At 41.2% G+C, this 24,738-nt stretch overlaps 2 protein-coding genes across 4 annotated transcripts in view; one reads left to right on the top strand and one right to left on the bottom strand.

Moving 5' to 3' along the window:
• Positions 1-3,343, top strand: part of abl1 (c-abl oncogene 1, non-receptor tyrosine kinase) — a 76,682-nt gene extending 73,339 nt beyond the window's left edge. Inside the window, exons 8-12 of one of the 3 annotated variants that reach the window (XM_062032230.1) lie at positions 188-340; positions 401-490; positions 554-700; positions 773-2,342; positions 2,424-3,340. In XM_062032230.1, coding sequence (XP_061888214.1) covers positions 188-340; positions 401-490; positions 554-700; positions 773-2,342; positions 2,424-2,448 — 1,985 coding nt within the window. In that variant the 3' untranslated portion in view covers positions 2,449-3,340. Of the gene's footprint in view, positions 1-187; positions 341-400; positions 491-553 lie in introns of all 3 variants that reach the window. The other 2 variants (XM_062032227.1, XM_062032229.1) reach the window with 2 other exon arrangements.
• A 30-nt stretch (positions 3,344-3,373) lies between these two features.
• Positions 3,374-18,439, bottom strand: rab14l (RAB14, member RAS oncogene family, like). Its single transcript, XM_062032231.1, has 8 exons — positions 18,283-18,439; positions 13,308-13,366; positions 11,853-11,906; positions 9,517-9,694; positions 6,277-6,343; positions 6,050-6,137; positions 4,759-4,789; positions 3,374-4,682 (listed from the first exon to the last, which is right to left on the bottom strand). The coding sequence occupies exons 2-8, from the start codon at positions 13,357-13,359 to the stop codon at positions 4,505-4,507; spliced, it is 648 nt and encodes a 215-aa protein (XP_061888215.1). The 5' UTR covers positions 13,360-13,366; positions 18,283-18,439; the 3' UTR covers positions 3,374-4,504.
• Between the last annotated feature and the right edge of the window lie 6,299 nt (positions 18,440-24,738).

A 24,738-nucleotide genomic window follows, 5' to 3' on the forward strand; every position in this document is an offset into this window, starting at 1 on the left:
CTAATAAAATATTGTAATATTATGATATATGTTTGGGTATTTACATACCCAATAAAATATAGCAATATTTGTGTAATATTTTGATATATTTTGGGGTATTTACATACCCAATAAAATATTGTAATATTTATTGTGTAATATTTGTGAGAATGCATCATCACAATAGCAAAACTCTCCATCCGTGTAGCGTTCGGCGTGTTGCTGTGGGAGATCGCCACCTATGGGATGTCGCCGTACCCGGGCATCGACCTGTCCCAGGTGTACGAGCTGCTGGAGAAGGACTACCGCATGGACCGCCCCGAGGGATGCCCGGAGAAAGTCTACGAGCTGATGAGGGCCTGTGAGTCGGAGCGAGGCCAAACCCTCAGCTTCTCGTTCTAAAGACTTGTTCTTGCGGCAGGTTGGCAGTGGAACCCTTTAGAGCGACCGTCTTTTGCTGAAACCCACCAGGCCTTCGAGACCATGTTCCAGGAGTCCAGCATCTCAGACGGTTGGTGAAACTCTCCATGTCTTACTCTGGTGTCGCTTCTTCACCTTCACGTGTGTTTTCCAGAGGTGGAAAAGGAGTTGGGGAAGAAAGGCAAGAAGGTGACGCTTGGCCCCATTCAGCAGGCCCCCGAGTTGCCCACCAAGACCAGGACCACCAAGTCCCTCCGCCTCCGCTGCAAAAACACGGACAACCGGGATGGAGATAGTCCAGGTGAAAGCTCCTTGCACCTTTGTGGTGATGTCACAGGGTTGTCACATGGATCCTCTGCCCCTTGTCCCTCAGACCCCCTGGACCAAGACGCCGCGGTGTCGTCCCCCATGCTGCCCAGGAAAGAGCGCCCCCTCCTGGACGGCAACCTGAACGAGGACGACCGCCTGCTGCCCAAAGACAAGGACAAGACCCGAGGCAGCGGCTTCCTGAACCTCATCAAGAAGAAGAAGAAGAACGCGCCGGCTCCGCCCAAACGCAGCTCGTCTTTCCGAGAGATGGACATCCATGCCGACCGGCGGGGTCCGGACCCCCGGGATGGCGACTGCGTTAACAACGGCGGGACGTCGAACGTTAACGACGGCACCCACGCACTAGACTCCTCCAGGTTCCTGGGCAACAACGGGGCAGGGGGCATCACCAACGGAGCGCCCACCTACCCCGGGCCCTTGTTTCCCAGGAAGAAGGGGGCGCCCGCTGTGCCCGGACCTCTGGGCAAGGCAGAGGAAGAAGTCATGACGAACTCCAAACGCTTTTTCTGGTCGTCGAGTCTCCCCGCCGGCTCGGACGGCACCGAGTGGCGATCGGTCACGCTGCCGCGGGACCCGGGGCATCGCCACTTTGACTCCGGGACCTTTGGCGGGAAACCGGCTCTCCCCCGCAAGAGGACCGGCGAGAAAGGGGACGCCGGCCCTCGGATGGGAACTCTGACCCCGCCGCCACGTCTGCCCAAAAAGACGGAGGAGACGGCGGACTTGTCCAAAGACGCTGAAAGTCCTGGGTCCAGTCCCCAGGCGCTGACCCCCAAAGTGGTCAGGAGGCCGGCGCTGGCGGGACTGGAGAACTCCAAGACAAGCGCTCTGCACGCCGAGCTCCTCAAGCCCAGCGTCTTCCCCGCTTTGGGGGCCGCCGGGGACGAGTGTAGGGCCCGCAGAAACAAGCACACTGTGGACTCTGTCCGAGAGAGGGGGAAGTTCCAGAAACCCAAACCGGCTCCTCCTCCGCCGCCCGCCAACGCCAAAACAGGCAGGACCTCCCGCAGCCCCACCCAGGACCTCCCCTCCCCCTCATCAGATAGCCGAGTTAAAGGCCTCCCGTCCGCCTCCGACCCCCAACCGGCCAGTGAGCAAGGGCGCTCGCCCCTCAGCGAGGCCCCCAAGAAGCTTCCCCTGGGCTGCAACTCCAAACCTCAACCGCTCAAGACCTCCACCTCGCTGAACAGCTCCCTGGGGGGCGAGGCGGGCCCGCCCACCGCCTTCATCCCCCTGGTGAACACCCGCCGCTCTCTCCGCAAGACGGCGCCGCGCCAGGCCTCGGAACGCACGCCCAACTCGGCGGTGACGCGTGAGATGGTGTTGGAGGGCGCCGAGCGGCTGCGCGCCGCCATCGGCCGCAACTCGGAGCAGACGGGCAGCCACAGTGCCGTGCTGGAGGCCGGCAAGAACCTGTCCAAGTACTGCGTGAGCTACGTGGACTCCATCCAGCAGATGCGGAACAAGTTCGCCTTCCGCGAGGCCATCAACAAGCTGGAGAGCAGCCTGCGCGAGCTGCAGATCTGCCCCGCCGCCTCCGGGGGCGCCAACGCGCAGCAGGACTTCAGTAAGCTGCTGTCCTCCCTTAAAGAGATCAGCGACATCGTTCAGAGGTAGCGTAGTTCTCTCCTCGTTAATGAACTGAACCGGGGGAGGGGCAGCCGGGGGGGGGCATTAACTCTGCTTCCTGTCAGGGTCCTGTTGGCGAGCCCGGGCTGACGACCCCAACGGACGGAAGCCGAGGAACGTGCAAGTTAGACCAAACTATGAACGAGCAACGTGCTCGACGTCACGCTTGAAAGAAAGGTGCCCGATTTTTTTCCCTCATTTTGGTTGCGTTCACACTTGTGGTTCAGTTGAGAAAAGTTTCACGCCTGTGTTTTTGTCATGTGACCAAACGACGACAAGCCTTGTTTTAATGAAGTCTCGGTCCGCCCGTTTGGTGCACCATAGTTCATTTTAAGAAAACATGACAAATGTGAACGCACCTGAAGTTAAAAAAACGTGCCTTTTAATTCATAGTCCCAACATTTTCATCAGTTTGTGCACCAGTTAAGTATTTTCTATGTTCCGTGTGAATGTGTTGATTTTTTCCAATGTGGTCGTTGCAGTAATTGCGACCACCTTGCCATACATACCCAAACAAGAGCAGGTAAGTTTGTGTGCCTTAAAGACTTTTTTTTCCCCCCATACCAAAAAAAAATCCCCAATATTTACTAGGGAGGGACCATAAAGACGGAAAAAAAAGTTTTTTTTTTTTTTTTGTACATGCCATTTGATAAAAAGCCATCAGTAGCAGCTTGAAGAGATGACAGACTGAAAGTGTTGCAAGCAAATGTCTCCTTGGGGAAACACTGGACTGAATGTTTGATGGATCTGTCACTTGCTGTTTTCAATTCTACAAGTGTGTGTGTGTGTGTGTGTGTGAGAGATTGTGAAGCCCGAGGACTCCAAAACCACAATTTGGATGTGGTATTGTCACTTTTTTGTCCCCATTCTGCCACCATGCCACTACTCCTCATCCTCTTTGTAAATAGGTTTTCTTATCCTTTCTTTAGCCTCGTGCAATTGTTGTTGCAATAAAATTACAAACAAATAGTGCTTTACTGTATTTTATGCTCAAAACAGCAGACCGGACATCAACAACAGGTTATGTATAATTTATTTCTTCTTTTCTTTCTGTCTAGAGGATTTTTTTTTTGTCATTTTTAAAATCAAACATTTTAAAATCATATACACACACACAAAAAAAAAATGCATTTAAATGTTAGCACAGCTCCCGTTTCTTCCCCCTTTATACATATGTACGTGGTTTTTCTTTCTGGACAGACACAAAAAAAACATGAAGTGGTCACTCAAGACAGCAAAAGGAGGGTGACAAGGAAGACCCCTATCAGCTTGTCCACCAGCAAAGAGTTAAGACAGCGATGCAGGAGTCCTCCCCATGTACAGGTGGGAGGGAAAAACAAAAAAAGTGTCAACCCTGCACATAAATACAAGTTTTGCACATGTTGGAAATCAGTTCAGTAGTGTGTGGATATGGAAGGTGGGATTACTGAGGGATGTGTCCTTTGCATAAATGTATTAATAGAAACTATGTTACAGAATGCAGTGAATTACAGGCAACCCACTACGAGCACATCAACTGTACACGGCCAGCGAATAACAATGAGCGATATTTATATTTACAGCTGTCCAAACCAGGGAGAAATGTTTAAAAAGGGGGCGGGGCATGCGGCTTAGTGCACGATCATGATACAAGACGGCCATTTTACATTTCAACATGTGAGGAGTCGAGCTCATGCTGCTTTTTAGAGGAACTGACCCGAATATAAGACGGCTCAAAAAGTCCAAATTGGGTGCGAGGGGAGTAATAATTATAATTATAAGGCAACAAACAATGGTGCTTGTGATATGACTGAATAATGTTTAAAAACTAAAATATATACATAAAGATGTCATTTTTAATTTAAGTCTTTACAGTATTCCTTCCACAAGGGACAATTCCTGCTTCTGCTGTTTTATTCTTACAGGAACGTAAGAAGTAGTTCATACAGAAGTTGTCTTTTCGACGCTATAAAAGTTTAAAAACAAAGTAATAACCATGTAATTAATGTGCGGTCTAATGGGAGATGGCGGGTGCAAGGGGAGCAAACAAAAAAGGGGAAGTATTAAGAGGAAGGAGAATGTCATCCATCTCTCATGATGATGATGATGATGATGAGCGAGGTCAGACAAAAAAAAGGGTCATAGAGGGGATGTCCTTGCTTGGTCATTAGCAGCCACAGCCTTCCCTCTGAGGCTGCGGTTCGCTGGTTAACCGCCCGCCTTGAGGGGCCGACGGCTTGTGTTGGACGCCCGACTCGGCGGCGTTCAAGTCCAGGCTGCCGTCCTGGATGTTCTGGTAGATCTTCTTGGCTGCCTCCAGGAAGGCGTCCTCCACATTCTCGCCTCTAAATATTGAAGGGACAAACGGCGTGAGTGAACGTAAAGAGAGACCACTGGAATGTTGAGGAGGCGCACACTTACGTTTTTGCACTGGCCTCCAGGAAAAGCAGACCTGAGGAGCATCAGACACAGTTAGTGCACATGCTCGTTACAGTTTGCAGTAGAGATGTCCGATAATATCGGACTGCCAATATCATCGGCCGATAAATGCTTTAAAATGTAATATCGGAAATTATCGGTATCTGTTTCAAAAAGTAAAATGTATGACATTTTAAAACGCCGCCAATAAACAAAGGCACTGCCTTTGCGTGCCGGCCCAGTCACATAATATCTACGGCTTTTCACACACAAGTGAATGCAAGCATACTTGGTCAACAGCCATACAGGTCACACTGAGGGTGACCGTATAAACAACTTTAACACGGTTACAAATATGTGCCACACTGTGAACCCACACCTAACAAGAATGACAAACACATTTCGGGAGAACATCCGCACCGTAACACAACATAAACACAACAGAACAAATACCCAGAACCCCTTGCAGCACTAACTCTTCTCTCAGGGAGAGCATGTCCCAAATTCCAAGCTGCTGTTTTGAGGCATGTTAAAAAAAAAAAAATGCACTTTGTGACTTCAATAATAAATATGGCAGTGCCGTGTTGGCATTTTTTTTCCATAACTTGAGTTGATTTATTTTGGAAAACCTTCTTACATGTTTAATGCATCCAGCGGGGCATCACAACAAAATTAGGCATAATGTGTTAATTCCACGACTGTATTTATCGGTATCGGTTGATATCAGAATCGGTAATTAAGAGTTGGACAATATCAGATATCTCTAGTTTGCAGCTTCTAAATCCAATTAATTGGACTGTTGTCCACACTAACAGCAAACCATGTGACTTTGCTCTTCTCTTATTGGCTGCAAGAATGTAAACAGGAAGAAGGTTTGCCACACGGACTAGTGAGTGCATCGCACCAGAAGATGTGTTAAGTAAGTAACTTTCATCTGGAGCATGTTTTATACTTTTTTTTTTTTTATTACAATGTCTGCTGATAATATTCTAGCCCTTTGACTCTCATATAAAACACTTTAGAACAGGTTTGTTGTATTGTTATTCTCAAACTGTGGCACATTAGCTCCATCTAGTGGTAGGTGAGAACACTTAAATAAATATGTGGAGTAATGATACCAACACACATTTATTACCCAGATATGTTCCTCACCTCAAACACCACAAGCCAAAATGACCTGTGAGCATATGTTGAGGCATAAAACGTAAAGGTAGCTTGCTGTAGTAAACAATAACCTTCTCTTTCTTACATAAAGCAATGAACATTTTTATATGCCAAGCCAGCTCAAACTCACCATTCTCCTCTGCAAACTGTTTGGCTTCCTCGTACGTGACGTCTCGCTGGGCTTCCAGGTCGGCTTTGTTTCCTATGAGGATGATGACCTGTGGAAGAGAGCAGACAAGGAATGAGTCCCGACTATAAACGATGCCTTTCTTCCTATGGGATGATGCCGACGTTCTTTTACATGGGCTAACAATATCAAACAGGAGGTGGTGTACACAAGTCTGCGTTTGGACTTACAGTATTGGGATTGGTGAGGTTTCTGGCGTCGGTCAACCAGCTGCTGAGGTGGTTGTATGTGCTTCTCCTGAGTGAGAGCACACAAAACGTTTCCATGACGACAGGCTACACTTTTTTAAATCCTGGCCAGACAAGCTTCTCTTGTTTATGTTGAAAGGCACTGCCGTTACATGCAGTATCACCACAATACTCCTCCTCAACTCTTATGACTAGTATGAAACCTGGATGGACTTTAGAGTAGTCAGTGTACAGATTGTATGAGTATAGATCAGAGCTAGGCAAATATTTTGACACAAGGCCACATTGAGAGAACAAATGTGTCTGGGGGGCCTGTGTGTGTATAAATGATGTATACACATTTAGCTGTAAAAATCTGCTGTACAGTATGTGTGTTTGGCTCCCTTTTTTTCCAGGAACACTAATACCAAAAGTCACAATGTCCGATAGAGTTCTAAAAAAGTTATGACAGACCACCTCAAAAAAACGGAATGGAATTTTACGTTTTTTTTACTGAATGGGACACCCAAAATGTACATTAAAATAAAGAAAGTGGAATTTACAATATTAACTATGAACAATAAAACACTAAATATTAACTACATATGAACCTCACTCTTCTTTTACTTCTCAGACCAGCTCCTCGATAGTTATATATCTTTTACAATCAAGCAAAACACAACAAAAATGTAACAAACTGCAAAATATGAATGCAAAGTGTAATAAACGCCTACTATATGATATACTGTATTATCACGTATAAATCTGCTTCCGCATCTGTTTCTGACACACTCGTTTCGGGCTGGCTGCTCTGAAAACAAACCCCGCCCACTCTGCTTTGTTCCTGTCTGAGCTGCTGTGACGTCGATTACCGTAATAACTCCTATCACACCCAAAAGCTCCTATCACACCCAAAAGCGCAGACTTCAACCATTGAAATACTTTCTATATTTCAAGACTTACGGTCATTTAAAAACAGCACTGCACATCATAATGGCGGTGACAGTTTTGATGTTAAAGGTCTAAAACAATGTATGTAGAACATTCGGCAGGCCGGATTGAAAATCTTAATGGGTCGCATGTGGCCCGCGGGCCCTATTTTGCCCAGGTCTGGTGTAGATGTACTGTTAGTGTCTAAAAACTTAGCAGCAAGATAATTGTCTTATATATAGTCAACTGCGGTGGTGGTAGCTTGGTCTGGGGCTGCACGAGTGCTGCCTGCACTGGGGAATCAGGGGTTCAATGAAGGAAATATGAAATCCAACATGCAATGTGACATTCTGAATCAGAAACAGTGGTTTTTCCAACATGATAGACGGGAGCCCCAAATACACATCCACCTTCTTGATGGAAGAACCAAGCAAGTGACTCCTCAAGACCTCAACCCCATTAAGCAGCTGTGAGGCATCCTCAAGTGGAAGGAAAGATGGAAGTAAGTTACGAAAAAATTAAAATAAAAGAAGTTAGGACATTAAAAAGGAAGGACAGACCACTGTAAAAAGTCAGTGTTCAAAAACAGGGAAAAAAAATGCTAAATTATCTGCCAATAGAACAAGAAAATTTGGCTTGTCAAGACTTTCCAAAACAAGTAAAATTAGCTATCCTCAATGAACCAAAATACCTTAAAATAAGTATATTCTCACTAATAACTGTATTAATATATAAGTATGTATTTTCTATTGTTTCATTGAAAATAAAACTGCAAAGTCCATTTGGCTGTCATCTGTTTTAATATGAGACACAATTGTGTCAAAGTCATGTTTGTTTTTACATGCTTGAAATAAGAAATGATTACTTTAAAAAAGCAGTTTTATACTTGTGAGTGTTGATGACACAGCTTTGCAACACTTGATATTCTAGTTTCAAGCATGTTTTACTCAATATAGGTCATCAAATCTCAGTAATATAATATCTTACTGAGATCATTTAAGACCAAAACCCTTAAAACAAGTAAAACACTAACATAAAATCTGCTTAGTGAGAAGAATTACCTTATCAGACAGAAAATAAGCAAATATCACCCTTATTTTTGATATTTAATATTACTTAGATTTCAGTTTTTGCAGTGCAGGCGGAAGGAAATTAGGAAAGAAGGAAGCGACTTGTCCAGGTTGTACCCCGCCTTCCGCCTGAATGCAGCTGGGATAGGCTCTAGCACCCCCGCAACCCCGAGAGGGACAAGCGTTAGGAAAGTCAAAAATAAGGACGTTAGGATATAAAAAGGAAGGACGGAATGAAGGACGGAAAGAAGAAAGGGGAGAAGGAAGTTGGGAATGAAGAAAGGTATGAAAGAAGGAAGGAGAAAAGAAAGTTGGGGAAAAAATGAAGGAAGGAAAGAAAAAAGGAAATACAATAGGAAGAAAATACATTTGGAAATTAGGAAAGAAGGAAGTTAGGAAAAAGGAACAAAGTTAGGAAAGACGGACAGAATGAAGGAAGTTAGGAAGTAAAAAAGGATGGACAGAATGAAATTAGGAAAGAAGAAAGGGGAGAAGGAAGCTGGTAACGAAGAAAGGTATGAAAGAAAGAAGGAAGAAAAAGCAAGCTAGGAAAGAAAGTTGGGGAAAAATGAAGGAAAGAAGAAAGGAAATACAATTGGAAATAAGGAAGTTAGGAAAGAAGGACTGAATGAATGAAGGAAGAAAAGGATGGTAACATCCAGCATCTCCACTGGTGATGTCATCACAATGACTGCGCCAACAACCTGTGTAGCTGAGATGACCTCCATGCCTAAGAGTACTAAGGCAGTGCTAGATACCAATAGTGCTCACACCAAGGACGGGGAAGTTGACTCCCTTGTGTTGCCAGCTGTATAGACAATAAAAGTAAATCTATCCTGCTGCACAAGCTGTACCCTGACTACTCTAAAGTGTATCGTTACTGTAGCCTGTTCTCTTTAGAGGAAATAGGAGCGACACATGAGAAGTGGTTATTGGACCTTCCACTGCCATCATGTCATGATTATCAGCATTGGCTTTACATGAGTGAAGCATTCTTCCTTGTGCTTCCATTAGCCAGCAGCTGTGGGCAGTCGCTTTTAACGGCCGTGTAAACAAAGTGTGTTGGTTTTGTCTGAGTTAAGTGCGTTTCGGGGACTTTAGTGGAGTCGGGTGTGGTGTGCCGAGACATTCTTCACGCTGGTGTTTATTGAGCTGATAACCATCTCACACTTTGGCTAAGAAAACCTGACTCATCTGTTCCGAGTCCTGTGACTTTTATTTGAAATAGATTGTTCATACACACCTAGTGATGTCGTACACCATCAGCGCCCCCGCCGCTCCACGGTAGTACGAGCGGGTCACGGCCCGGAAGCGCTCTTGTCCGGCCGTGTCCCAGATCTGAAGCTTGATCTTCTGGCCGCTCACCTCGATTATCCTCGTGCCGAACTCTACGCCGATCGTGTGGGGGCAGTCTGCCATGACTGCGGAGAAGAAGATGACGTTAGTGAAGTTAGCATTAGGCTCATGTCAGTTCCTCCAAGAACTGCCGTGCTTTTTGTGCGATTGTTGCGGCCTAATAAGATGCCTGAATTCAGACGTTTAGAGGCTACGTGCTCTCCCACACATAGTCTGCAGTCTACCATGAACAGTGAAAACCGGGATACATCCGTAAAAAGAACACATCTCCAACGTGCCAAACGCCATTGAATGTGCACATTTTCCCACTCAAGTCGGTTGCAACCATGATGAACTGCAGTCAGGTTGAGACCCAAGCTTCCCTGAGACGGTTTGTGCAGAAATTCTTTGGTTATGTAAACCAATTGTCGCAGCAGCTGTCCGGGTGGCTGGTCTCAGACGATGATGGAGGTGCACCTGCAGGATTTGAAGGTCCTGAGCCAGTGTGGTGACACATGGTCTGTGATTGTGAGGCCATTTGGATGTACTGCAAATTCTCTGAAACGCCTTTGGAGACGGCTTATGGTAGAGAAATGAACATTCAATTCACAGGAAACAGCTCTGGTGGACATTCCTGGAGTCAGCATGCCAACTGCACACTCCATCAAAACTTGCGACACCTGTGGCATTGTGCTGTGTGATAAAACTGCACATTTCAGAGTGGTCCTTTATGGTGGGCAGTCTAAGGCACACCTGTGCAATAATCATGCTCTTTAATCAGCATTTTGATATGCCACACCTGTGAGGTGGGATGGATTATCTTGGCATAGAAGTGCTCACTAACACCAATTTAGACAGATTTGTGAACAATATTTGAGACAATTAGGTCTTTTGTGTATATAGTTTTAGATCTTTGAGTTAAACGTGTGAAAAATGGGTGCAAAAACATAAGTGTTGTGTTTATATTTTTGTCAGTGTAAGCATTGCAAATGAGAATCTGCATTTAATCGTTGTACCCTGGGTAAACAAAGGTTAGATACATATATAAGTACATGTAAACTAGGAAGTGAGTGTTTGTACACTCACTAAACTTCATTACCCAGAAGGCTTAGTGCTGTGCAAGGATGTCCAGTAGGCGTCTAATCGGACATTTTAGATGTCCCAAACCCTGACTGCAAAGATCGGCTCAAGTTTGAAAACGTAAGCCCTCGACACAAATCGCTGGAGACGTCGATCATGACAGGACGCACATAAAAGTCTGAAGAACCCATATCGGAAAACAAAATAGAAGTCGGCCATATTGGTTTCCGTAGGCTATTTGTAGGCCGGCAGCAAGGTTTATGGCAGACTGCAACAAACAAGTAGGACTGCATAAAATATTATCAGTGTCTACCTTGCCCCCCCCCCCCCCCCCATACAGGACTTATACTGGTCCAGGGTCCGGAAACAGGCAGGTAGCATCACACACTGGTGACAAACTGTTTAAACTCCTCCTTTCCGGCAGGCGTTACAAATCACTACGCCAAAACAACCTGTCGTAAGAACAGTTTCTTCCCACAGGCTAGCAATCTGATGAACACTGTGAAATAACTCTGGAACAATCTGTCACTGTGAACGTACTAACTCCTCTTTTTGCTTTGCTCTATTCACCACTGCACTATTTATTAACCTTCACATATTAGTTATTTAACTACTTGTACATATCTTTTGTTAATATTTATTGTTTACATTGAACAAATAAGAGCATAGTCTAGCAAGTCAAATTCCTTGTTTAAAACATACTTGGCCAATTAAGCTGATTCTGATAAGTAAGTATTAGCTGTGTGGGCACTGTTTGATCAGTAAGGAGTTAATATATTGTTACATTTTCTTACTGATACGTCTACACGAGAAACAAACTTTTGTTTTGTTGAGAGCGCCGCTCTAAACTGATCAGCTAAAATATGCGGGGAAGTCACAGGCATTAAAACAAAGTGGGTATTAGTGGAATTTGCGTAAATTGGCGCTATCGCGTCATTGCAAATTCCCGACGGGAGTGTCGTGTAAGCACGCAGCAGGTGCGTTGAATTAAAGTATCGCTGTCAAAAGGAGGATGCCGTGGCACAGGATTGCAGCATCTGGCGCCTTAATAGCGCCATTGAGCACCACGCGGCTTGAATAGAGGCGGCTGACGCACAGAAAAATAGTCTCTCGCTGCCGACTTCCGCGTGGATGAAAAGAGACAGGAGCGGTGCGAGCACTTACATTTCTTTTCTGTGAATTGGTGCAGCAAACATGACTTCCCTACTCCCATGTCCCCTGTGAAGAGAGAGAGAGAAAGATGTCCTTGAATACACAGACAATAACAAACTAGCAACCACCGTCAGAGGCGGATCCAGGGCACATGCCCTTAGAACGGGGGTCAGCAACCTGTGGCTCTTTAGTGCCGCCCTAGTGGCTCTCTGGAGCATTTTTTAAAAAAAGATTGCAAATGGAAAAAGATGGGGGGGGGGGGGGGGGGGGGGGAACATTTTTTTGTTTGAGGTCAAACATGACACAAACGTTCCCAATTGTTAGAAAGCCCACTGTTTAATATATTTGTGTGTATGCTTCACTGATGAGTATTGGTGAACATCATTTTGTTCTACAAATTTCGGTGGTTCTTGAACTCACCATAGTGTGGACTTTGACGCAACAGTTTGTTTACATGTAAAATCTTCCACTCCTCTTTGTCTCATTTTGTCCACCAAAAGTTTCATGCTGTGCGTGAATGCACAAAGGTGCGCTTTGTTGATGTTGTTGACTTGTTGGAGTGCTAATCAGGCTTATTTGGTCAGTGCATGACAGTAAGCTAATCAATGCTAACATGCTATTTAGGCTAGCTGTATGTACATATTGCATCTTTATGCCTCATTTTTAGGTATATTTGAGCTCATTTAATATCCTTTACTTGTATCCTCTTTGTATATAATTTAGTTTTGCATGTCTCATTAAACATTATCTGTATGTAATATTGGCTGCATTTCAGATAGTTGTTTGTGTGCCTTGTTGTTCCAGACCACAGCAAACATTAGCTGGCTTGCCAAAGATTGTAATAAATTTATTAAAAGAAGACAGCCTGTCGTTTCTTTTAACGTGGACACACACATCTATACCTTTGGCCATTAAAAGACAGTAATTTCCAGGAGTTATCTCAGCCTCTTGAGTAGCCTCTGATTTACTAATGGTTTCTAATGTTGTAAAAATGTGTAGAATAAATATTACATTTCAACATTTCTGTCAACGAAGATTTGCTTCAGCCTGCGACACATAGTCATTTTGATAGTAGGCTAATATAGCTAATTAAGACATTTACGTCATGTGCTGCTTTCATTATAAAACTTATATCCAGCTTTTCATTTTTTGCAGCTCCAGACAGATTAGTTTTTTGTGTTTTTGGTCCAAAATGGCTCAATGTTTTGGGTTGCCAACCCCTGCCTTAGGGCCACCACTGACCACAATAATGTGTTACCATGTTGCTATGGATTAATATCTGTATGCATATTCCTATGAAGGCACCAGCTAGCAAATGTGTTTACTTAAAAGGCCTCTGCCTAACTAGTCAGGCAAAGTGCTACGTGATTTGAATACTAGAGGCACTTTATTAATGAGTCATATAAATAACGTAAAAAAGCAAGCAGGGTATATCAGACACGAGTGCACAATCTAGTTCACACTTACCAATAATGATGTATTTAAAAATGTAGGAATAGTTGTATGGTGCGGTGGCCATTGTGGCTCTGAAACAGAGAGAAAACATGTGCAATGTGTTAGCATGATGATTGCAATATGCGACCATTTCTTTTACGTTTGGCTCATTTGTAGCTCGGCAGCACAGTAGTTCCTGGAAGAGGAATTTGTGTTCGCTTAGTGAGCCGGCAGTGACGTAACCATAGGAAATGTGGTATGGGCATGACGACAAACAAGCAAGCAGAGCTGAACACATTGCAAATCAGCTGGTCTGCCAGAAAATAAATAGGAGCAGAAAGGATCATTATTGCTGCCAGCACTCAAGATACTCTATAACAAAAAAAAACAACTATCGACAAAACTGCAGGAGATTTTTGAGAGAAAACTTAAATCCTTTTTTCAACGAGCAACAGGTGCTGCTGTGGGCCACTCCCTTTTCTAAAAGCACTCACAAAAAGAAGAAGGTTCACTTGTAGTATTGGCTTTGCATTTGTTTTTACACCCTTTCTGCAAATGCGTCTTGGCAAATTATGCAGATTTTACAACTACATCACTATCAGCCTCCAAACCACCACCACTAACAGATTGCAGTCTGCTTTGGACCTGGAAAAGATTAATGTTTTCATTGTTTTGAACGGGAAAAACTGTCCCACAACAAATGTGTTCAAAGTTAGTAGTTGTCATGTAAAAAGTACCACAAAGCGGCCCGCCTCTTTTTACACTTACACTAAACAACACTTAGGAATGAGGAATGTACAACAATTCTTCTCAACAAAACGGGTAAAGTGTAACTTAAAACATTTGTATGCACGTACAACACTTAAAACCTTAGTATATCAGTATGTAGAATTAAATTATGGAATGGATTTAGCAAACAACTAATATGATCCAGTTTAAGAAACTGTTCAAACTCAGTGTTTACAAAGTACCATGTGACTTACAATTTGAACAACTATTTATTATTGAAAACTTTATTATTTTATTTGCTTGTGTTACAAATTGAGCACAAAAAGTGAACTAACAAATGTGTTAGAAATTGCTACAAAATGGAAAAGAGGTACGATTAAATAAGCTTGGCTTCATCCTACTCTTTTTCGGAAACTGGAAATATTTGATGTGCCAAATTGTAACTGTATGCATGTTTGAACTAAAACCATAACCAAAGTTAATGCTCCTTTAGCAAGCCTACTTCCTTAAAGTGGTACTGTAAATATGCTAAGTTAACTTATTTTTACACTTTTGATGGGCACTGCCAAGAAAGTACAACAATGCATCTCAACAAAAGGAGAAATATAACCTTTGAGGAAAATCAAATTTTAAAACGTTTGTATGCTCGTACAACACTTAAAACCTTTAACATACACTACCGTTCAAAAGTTTGGGGTCACATTGAAATGTCCTTATTTTTGAAGGAAAAGCACTGTACTTTTCAATGAAGATAACTTTAAACTAGTCTTAACTTTAAAGAAATACACTCTATACATTGCTAATGTGGTAAATGACTATTCTAGCTGCAAATGTCTGGTTTTTGGTGCAATATCTACATAGGTGTATAGAGGCCCATTTCCAGCAACTATCACTCCAGTGTTCTTATGGAACAATGTGTTTGCTCATTGGCTCAGAAGGCTAATTGATGATTAGAAAACCCTTGTGCAATCATGTTCACACATCTGAAAACAGTTTAGCTCGTTACAGAAGCTACAAAACTGACCTTCCTTTGAGCAGATTGAGTTTCTGGAGCATCACATTTGTGGGGTCAATTAAACGCTCAAAATGGCCAGAAAAAGAACTTTCATCTGAAACTAGACAGTCTATTCTTTTTCTTAGAAATGAAGGCTATTCCACAAAATTGTTTGGGTGACCCCAAACTTTTGAATGGTAGTGTATCTGTGTATGGAATCAAATTATGGAATGGATTAACCAAATAAATCAAACAAAGCACCAATATGATTCAGTTTAAGAGACTGTTCAAACTACAAGTGTTCACAAAGTGCACAGAACAAGAATTATGATGAAATTCTTGAACCGTTTTTTTGTATTATTATTTATGTATTTAATATTTGTTTGCTTACTATGGTATATTATTTATTTCTTCACTGTTCTGTTACAGAGAACAAGGAAATTGGATAAAATTGCTATGGTATGAAAAGGGGTAGGATTAAATAAGCTCTGCTTCTTCCTACTCCTTTTCGGACGTGCTGTGACGAAACAACTGGAATTGTGTGACGCATTACATTGTATCGTATGCATGTTCCAAATAAACTGAAACTTAACTGTTTGACCCAGGGATAGAACAATTGTTTTGGAACAGTTCCACTGTCAAAATTCATGCTTCAAGTAGTCTCAGTCTGTATATTTTAAGTCTGTAACAAGACGTAGAATTCCTGCATAACGTTTACGGCTTTTTTCCCCCCCTCCTTTCTAGGCTGCCTGCCGTCACATGACCCTCATGTGGCATCTTATCCTCTGCGTGAGCGCATACTCCGAGGTAACATCCACTGGAGAGAAAATTAAATGTGATTAACTTGTTGTGATACTTAACCTCGTTCTACGCTGCTTTTTTTTGTGTGTGTTTTTAACGAGATGATAAAACCTGCTGGTGTCGCTTAAAGAGGGTGGTTTGTATGCATGTGACCAAATGACAGGGCTCAGCACTTCTTGTACACCAGAGACATCCGTGCTGCTACTTCCCATTGTGGCAAGAGGATGCACTGTTGTAGAAAATCATGACAATCCACAATGTTAGGCCACACTTTTCAAATCATGTGACTCAGAAGAAATGGGCATCATTTTAAAAAATTTAAAAATCCGGGCATAATCCACAATATATAAAGACAGACCAATAAGATCATACGGACAGCCATAAGTGTTTACATTTTGCTTCATATTTATTAGATTACTTATTTTTTGTCTGGTTTTGTATTTGTTTTGTATCATCCCGTGAGGTGTATATTACTTTTTTGTTCGGTTTGTACTTCATGAAGTTTTACACTTGTTGTGTTTTTTGTTTGTTTTCATTATATTTGGATGTATTTGTTTGGTTTGTATGATATCCATTAAGTAAGACTACGTATTATGTTGAAGGGGGCAGGAAAATATACGATTTTTCTTCATCCTGCTCCTTCTCAGGCATTGGTGTGTAAATGTGTGTTTAGTTGCTGAGGTTTAATTGTCTATCGATCAAAGATGCACATCAATGAAGGAGATAAATAAAAAATGAAAATGAAATTAAATATTTGACAGTCTATTGCAGTGGTTCTTAACCTGGGTTCGATCAAACCCTAGGGGTTCGGTGAGTCGGGCTCAGGGGTTCGGCGGAGGTCAAGACACACCCGACTCATCGTGTAAATAAAAAAAACTTCTCCCTATCGGCGTATTACGGATACGGCAACAGCAGAAGGCACACTGAATTGCAGGTGTGTAATTTGTTGTGAGTTTAGACACTGTGTTGGTTTTGTTCTTTGAACAAGGTGATGTTCATGCACGGTTCATTTTGTGCACCAGTGATAAAACATGGTAACACTTTAGTATGGGGAACATATTCACCATTAATTAGTTGCTTATTAACATGCAAATTAGTAACATATTTTCTCTTAACTAGTCATTTTTAAGAACTTATTATAAGCCTAACCCTCTAACCCTGGCCCTAACCCTCTAACCCTAACCAAATAACTGTAAATTAAGTCTTTGTTACTTAGAATATGTTTCCCTAGTGTCCAAAAAACTCTAAATTAAGTCTTTGTTACTTAGAATATGTTCCCCATACTAAAGTGTTACCAGAAACATATAACTTTGTCTTGAATTTGAAAAAAATATATTTTATTTTTCACTAAAGAAGGGTTTGGTGAATGCGCATATGAAACTGGTGGGGTTCGGTACCTCTGCAAATCGGACTAACCTCCATCCATTTTCTACCGTTTGTCCCTGTTTTGTTTAAAACGAGCCACAATAAACTGCAGATTTGCCATTTTCAGATCTCACCAAGGCCGAGTGTATATATTTATTAGAGTTTGTTATCTCTATAAAAGGACCCCGCAGATATGACTAAGCCTACTTGACAGGAATGGAAATGAAATATTTGACAGTCCATTGACAGCATATCTGCTGCTTTGTAGAGGCAGACAAACGTCATCATACTCCAAAATTTGACACTTTTTTGTTGTTTTGCTCGGCAAATCGGACTAACCTCCGTCCATTCCATCCATTTCCTACCGCTTGTCCCGGTTTTGTTTAAAACGAGCCACAAAAAACTGCAGATTTGCCATTTTCAGATCTTACCGAGGCCGAGTGTATATATTTATTAGTGTTTGTTATCTCGATAAAGGGCCCCGCAGATACAGCTAAGCCTACTTGACAGGCAAGTTGGAGGTGTTCTAATGAGGCATGGATGACAAAGTTCAACATATTTTCGACGATTTCGTGTGTTTGTCTAAATTCGACAGGAAACGAGTCCCTTTATAAAACCACTTCAATTCTTATTTTTTTCAATCTTTATTACTTCTTGAGTCATTTATTTTTACCCCATATTTGTTTACACCACCGCACCTTAAATTTGAGTCCTTAATCTCGTTATATGCAAATATAATGACAATAAAGTCCATTCTATTCTATTTCTAACTGTAGCTTTAGCATGCTGCGGCTAACGTTAGCTTACCGGGCGTGGATTATTATAGGCTCTGACAGTGTCAACCCATGTATTTAAGTCGTAAACGTAAATAAGATATCTTCGAGTTAGCGTAGTTTATTCCCAATTACATTAGTAGACAATATAATGTTTTGCGTGTCTGTGCGAGACCTGGACTTAGCATTGAGTTAGCCTCGTTAGCATCCCAATTAGCTCACTCTTTACACAAGCAACTCCGCCATTGCCGTACGGGCGTCTCGACGTTCCCGTCAGGGACTACCAGTTTTGTGTGGCGACCGTAAAAAAAAAAAAAAAAAGGACTCGCCGACTGCGTTTACTCACCAGTAATGAAGCTTTAAGACGCTAATGTTGAGCTTTTCTGAGGAGGTTTTTGACGTGTTATCCTGGCTTCAAGTAGGACCTGCCTTATCCAAGATGGCGGCCGGCCGCACAGGGTTTCCTCCGCGGTGTACAATGGACCTGGACAAAGAGCATCTCTTACACGGAGACCACCTCACCTGGACAGGTAGTACACCAGCCTAATATCTATATCTAGCTCACTAGCTGCTTATTTAGTTGCTACAGTAATACTGTACTAAAGTCTAAGGCAGCTATGTTCAAAGTGCGGCCCGGGGGCCATTTGCAGCCCGCAGATATTTTTTTAAAGGTCTACAGCAGGGGTGTCCAAACTTTTTCCACTGAGGGCCGCACACTGAAAAATCAAAGCAAGCGGGGGCCATTTTGATATTTTTTTATTTTAAAAACCAATACAATATATGTATAAAAAATATACATTTAGGCATACTTGCCAACCCTCCCGTTTTTACCGGGAGACTCCCGGTATTCAGCGCCTCTCCCGATAGCCTCCCGGCAGAAATTTTCTCCCGACAAACTCCCGGTATTCAGCCGGAGCTGGAGGCCACGCCCCCTCCAGCTCAATGCGGACCTGAGTGGGGACAGCCTGTTCTCACGTCCGCTTTCCCACAATATAAACAGCTTGCCTGCCCAATGACGTCATAACTGTAGAATGATCGAGGGCGAGTTCTTGGTTTCTTATGTGGGTTTATTGTTAGGCAGTTTCATTAACGTCCTCCCAGCACGGTAACAACACACAACAACAGCAGTCACGTTTAGTCTACCGTAAAGCAGTTCGTCTGCCGTAAACAGCAATGTTGTGACACTCTTAAACAGGACAATACTGCCATCTACTGGATAGCCTCCAGAACACTGAAATTCAAGTATTTCTTTTATTTATATGTATAATAAAAAAAAAAATTAAAAAAAAAAAAAAAAATATATATATATATATATATATATATATATATATATATATATACATATATATATATATATATATATATATATATATATATATATATATATATATATATATATATATATGTATATATAGCTAGAATTCACTGAAAGTCAAGTATTTCATACATATATATATATATATATATGAAATACTTGAGTTGGTGAATTCTAGCTTAAATATATTCCCCTCTTAACCACGCCCCCCCCACCCCCCACCCCCACCTCCCGGTATCGGAGGTCTCAAGGTTGGCAAGTATGCATTTAGGCCTCCACTCAGGCTTGATCCCGGAGACCCCAAACGGTTTTGGTAAAAAAAAAAAAAAAAAAGTGTCATTATTCAGTATTATTATTTTTATTATTATTCAAGTTGGGTTCCCTCCGGGTACTCCGGCTTCCTCCCACCTCCAAAGACATGCACCTGGGGATAGGTTGATTGGCAACACTAAATTGGCCCTAGTGTGTGAATGTGAGTGTGAATGTTGTCTGTCTATCTGTGTTGGCCCTGCGATGAGGTGGCGACTTGTCCAGGGTGTACCCCGCCTTCCGCCCGATTGTAGCTGAGATAGGCTCCAGCGCCCCCCCCCCCCCCCCCCCCCCGCGACCCCGAAGGGAATAAGCGGTAGAAAATGGATGGATGGATGGATGGACTATTTACATTGTAGATTAATTGTCACTGAAGGCATCAAAACTATGAATGAACACATGTAGAGTTATGTACTTAACAAAAAAAGGTGAAATAACTGAAAACATGTTTTATATGCTAGTTTCTTCAAAATAGCCCCCCTTTGCTCTGATTACTGCTTTGCACACTCTGCATTCTCTCGATGAGCTTCAAGAGGTAGTCACCTGAAATGGTTTTCCAGCAGTCTTCAAAGAGTTAGCTCATCGAGAGAATGCCAAGAGTTTGCAAAGCATTTGCGGCCCGCAGCTAATGTTTTAAAAGCCTGCAGCATACTCTAAAAGTACTATTTAACAAATAAAAAGGGGAATAAAAGAAAAACGGGTGAAATGTTAAGAGAAAAAGTTGCAATGTGGACTCTAATAACACAAAGCGGCCATACGGTCATTTTTTTCCCTTTAATGTCGTCATTGTTAAAAAAATAAAAATAAATCAAAATCAATGTTGATATGAATTACTGACATATTCAAGGCTCCAATTACTTCACATCAGAAATTCCACATTGAAATATTGTTTGGGGAAAATATTGTACATTTTGTGTGTGTTTGCTACATCGTTCAAAAAGGCATAAAAAAACAAAAAATATGAAAAATTAATAAAAGCTGATAATCAACGGATAGATCGGAAGTTGATCGAGAGACTTAAGCATTGAATATTAAAAAAAATAAAAAAGGTATGACTTATTTTAAACACTTTTATGAGTGGGACCCTTTTGGATCCCCAACACTTTTAATGGGACTTTTTTTAAACTCTCATTGCGCAAAAAATAATATTATATAATAAATAATTAGGTAAATTCAATGTTATGAATTATTGACCACTTTAAAGCTCCAATTGCTTCACATCAAGTATTATTCCACTTTTTAAAACATTTGGGGGAACATTGCATATTTTGTGTTAATGCCATAATAAACAGGGTTTTGGTAAAAAAAAGGCATAAATATAATTTAAAAAAAAAAGTTTTATCAACAGATACACCTGAAATTGATCCATAGATTTAAGTGTTAAATAATAAATAACTAAAAAGTAATCTATGACTTAATTTAAAAATGGGACTATAAAAATGGGACCCATATACCTCCCTGCTTGACACTCCGCATCAAGGGTTGGAATTGGGGGTTAAATCACCAAAAATGATTCCCGGGCGCGGCGACCGCTGCTGCTCACTGCTCCCCTCACCTCCCAGGGGGTGATCAAGGGTGATGGGTCAAATGCAGAGAATAATTTCGCCACACCTAGTGTGTGTGTGTGACAATCATGGGTACTTTAACTTTAACTTAACTTAACATTCTGACTAAAAAATAACATTCCGTTTTTGAGATGGTCTTTTTAGTTTTTTGTTTTTTTTACTGAAAAGACACTCAGAATGTACATAAAAATACATAATGTGTGATTTGCAATACTAAATATGAACAATAAAACACCTAATATTGAGAATATATAAATGTTGCTCCTCGACTGCAGACCACCTCCTTCCATCCATCCATTTTCTACCGCTTGTCCCTTCTAGGGTCGCGGGGGGTGCCGGAGCCTATCTCAGCTGCATTCGGGCGGTAGGCGAGGTACACCCTGGACAAGTCGCCACCTCATCGCAGGGCCAAACCACCTCCTTGATCGACATATTTTATAATCCAGCAAGAGCAAGAAAGATGCACTAAACATGATGAAACATAAACACAAAGGGTAAAAAACATCCAAATATTCGATATAATATCACTGTTCTGCAGAACTTTGCTGTCACGTGACTTCAAACTTGACACCTCATTGGCTGATTCTGAGACAGACTCCATTGCTTCAGTCTTAATGTACCAGAAACGAGTCTTGCATTTTGAAGCAGTAATTTTTTTGACACTGAATTTTTCAGCACTGACTTTTTATACACTCAATTTTTTTTTACACTCAATTTTTTGGAATGAAATTGTCAGCATAATTTGATGTACAAAAAAAATCAGTTCACAAAATTCAAACACAAAATATTCAGTTACATTAATTCAGTGTCAGAAAAAAGCTTTTGTAATAAAGACACAAATTAAACTCCAGACCTCTCGCATTGTGTTGTGCATTACGAACTCAAACACGATACAGCTGCTGACGCAGTAGCTATATTGCGGGTAATACCGAAGCATGCCGATGTGTTACTCCGCTGGAAAAATAGTTCTTCCTTGTTCGCTCTTACAATAACAATGTTGCTACAGCTTGGTTATTATACAGGTTACGGAACGTAAATGAAGTATTGTTGGTGATTTTTGGATGCATTTTGTAAGTGATTTAGAGGTATAATTAATTGCTCCCATTGCATTGCTAGCCACCTAGATTGAGCCGATTTTTACAAGTTAGAATGCAAAAAAATAAAAATAAAACTTTTGTCTTCTTGTCTCTCATAACAATTGTGAATGATAGGCAAAATTCCAAAAAAGTGTGTTCCCCCTTTGAAGCCTTGATGTTATCCAAGAGGAGACTGAGGGCACAAAGAAAACTGAGCGTGGCAGCAAAATTGAAACGTTAACGTATACACTCCATCCCCATCCCAAAACACACACACACACACACACACACGTGTCAAATGTATTTTACTTTTGGAAAAATATTCATCCTTTTATTTATTAATACAATAATTGACCACATGACATGCATTCACTGTACATGATGTTTCTTACTATCGTTATGTATAACCGCATGCAGTGTGCTTCTGAGCAAACAAAAAAAAAATATATAAATATATCATTTGAGCAAAACAAAACAAAAAGTAACCCTAAAAGCAGAACGTACGAATTCCTCAGTGAGGAAAATATGCTTACAGTGTTAGTGTATTTATTAAAGCATTTTAAAAAACTAATCTTAACTGAAAGGTTGCTTTATTAATGACATTTTTCACAGTAAAATGTCCACAAGCCTGAAATCAATTGAGAAAATGTGATTTTGGAAAAAAAGAGAATAGAATGCTAATGTTTTTTTTTTTTTGTGATAACTTGTGCTGCATTTAAGACAGTTGGGAAATCCGAGGTTTCTCACATGCAGCTGTGACAAGGTTTGATTTTAAAGTGTTGTGTTCGAATGTAAGACAACCCCAAACAAACCTTTGTTGTAGGAAAATAATTACCAATAAATACAGATAAATATTTTTAATGACGCCATTGTTGTGACGTCACATCACTGCATCTCAGTGAAGTAGTAATACCTCAAAAAATTTGAAAAGGAATTTTACCTTTGCAACCTCATTATACTATCGGCTAAGTTTTATATTCATAAATGTCAGTTTCTCAATACCCGACCTGTTTTTTGTGCCTTTAAAAAAAATAATTAGAACTCTACATTAAAACACTCTCTACCTCTAACAACCAAAAAGCTGTGAAAACGATGATGCTGTGTTCCAAATTTAAATTATTTACTGAAATTGAGTGAGCCTATGGCTTTGCACTTTGTTTATTATATATATATATTTTGCATTGTATTTTAGTTACTTTGAATTTACAACCCCCTGGCGCTGTTTTGTACTGTTTTTGTACTTATTTTGATGATTATTTCTCGACTGTTTGTAAATGTTGAAATTTATAAATAAAGGCTTAAAAAAAAAAGAAAAAAAAAGTTTGGAGTAATACATTTGTACTGTTTTTCTACTTATTTTGATTATTATTATTTCTCGATTGTTTGTAAAGTTGCAGTTTATAAATAAAGGTTTATAAAATAAAATTTAAAAAAAGAAAGAAAAAAATACTAAAATGGGTGTGGTAGATAACACTTTTCATCAATCCACAATTTTATTAAACCTCAAAAACTAGAATATTAAAGGCCTACTGAAACCCACTACTACCGACCACGCAGTCTGATAGTTTATATATCAATGATGAAATCTTAACATTATAACACATGCCAATATGGCCGGGTTAACTTATAAAGTGACATTTTAAATTTGCCGCTAAACTTCCGGTTCGAAACGCCTCTGCGGATGACGTATGCGCGTGACGTAGCCCGGGGAACACGGGTATGCCTTCCACATTGAAGCCAATACGAAAAAGCTCTGTTTTCATTTCATAATTCCACAGTATTCTGGACATCTGTGTTCGTGAATCTGTTGCAACCATGTTCATTGCATTATGGAGAAAGAAGCTGAGCAAGCAAAGAAGAAAGTTGTCGGTGCGAAATGGACGTATTTTTCGAACGTAGTCAGCAACAACAGTACACAGCCGGCGCTTCTTTGTTTACATTCCTGAAAGATGCAGTCAAGATGGAAGAACTCGGATAACAGAGACTCTGACCAGGAGGACTTTTGACTTCGATACACAGACGCCTGTAGAGAACTGGGACAACACAGACTCTTACCAGGATTACTTTGATTTGGATGACAAAGACGCAGACGTGCTACTGTGAGTATGCAGCTTTGGCTTCTAAACATTTGATCGCTTGACCGTATGTGCGCAACTTTTTTTTGCGTATGTACGTAACTTTTTTAAAATATATAAGCTTTATGAACCTTGGGTTAGGTGAACGGTCTTTTGGGCTGAGTGATTGTGTGTGTTGATCAGGTGTTTGAATTGTATTGGCGTGTTCTATGGAGCTAGGAGCTAGCATAGGAGCTAGGAGCTAGCATAACAAACACGCAGGTGTTTTTATGCAGAATTAATTTGTGGCATATTAAATATAAGCCTGGTTGTGTTGTGGCTAATAGAGTATATATATGTCTTGTGTTTATTTACTGTTGTAGTCATTTCCAGCTGAATATCAGGTACCGTGAGTATGCAGCCTTGGCTGCTAAACATTTGATAGCTTGACCGTATGTGCGCGTCACGTACGTAACTTTTTAA

The sequence above is a fragment of the Entelurus aequoreus genome, linkage group LG21, assembly GCF_033978785.1.
Source record: "Entelurus aequoreus isolate RoL-2023_Sb linkage group LG21, RoL_Eaeq_v1.1, whole genome shotgun sequence".
Taxonomy (NCBI): Eukaryota; Metazoa; Chordata; class Actinopteri; order Syngnathiformes; family Syngnathidae; genus Entelurus; species Entelurus aequoreus.

Excerpts from the sequence above, each read along its gene's own strand:
- rab14l (XM_062032231.1), bottom strand. The coding sequence starts at position 13,359 with ATGGCCACCGCACCATACAACTATTCCTACATTTTTAAATACATCATT. Across the intron at positions 9,695-11,852 it reads CCAATTCACAGAAAAGAAAT|TCATGGCAGACTGCCCCCAC; the intron begins GTAAGTGCTCGC and ends TCTTCTCCGCAG. Across the intron at positions 4,683-4,758 it reads CTGGAGGCCAGTGCAAAAAC|AGGCGAGAATGTGGAGGACG; the intron begins GTAAGTGTGCGC and ends TTCAATATTTAG.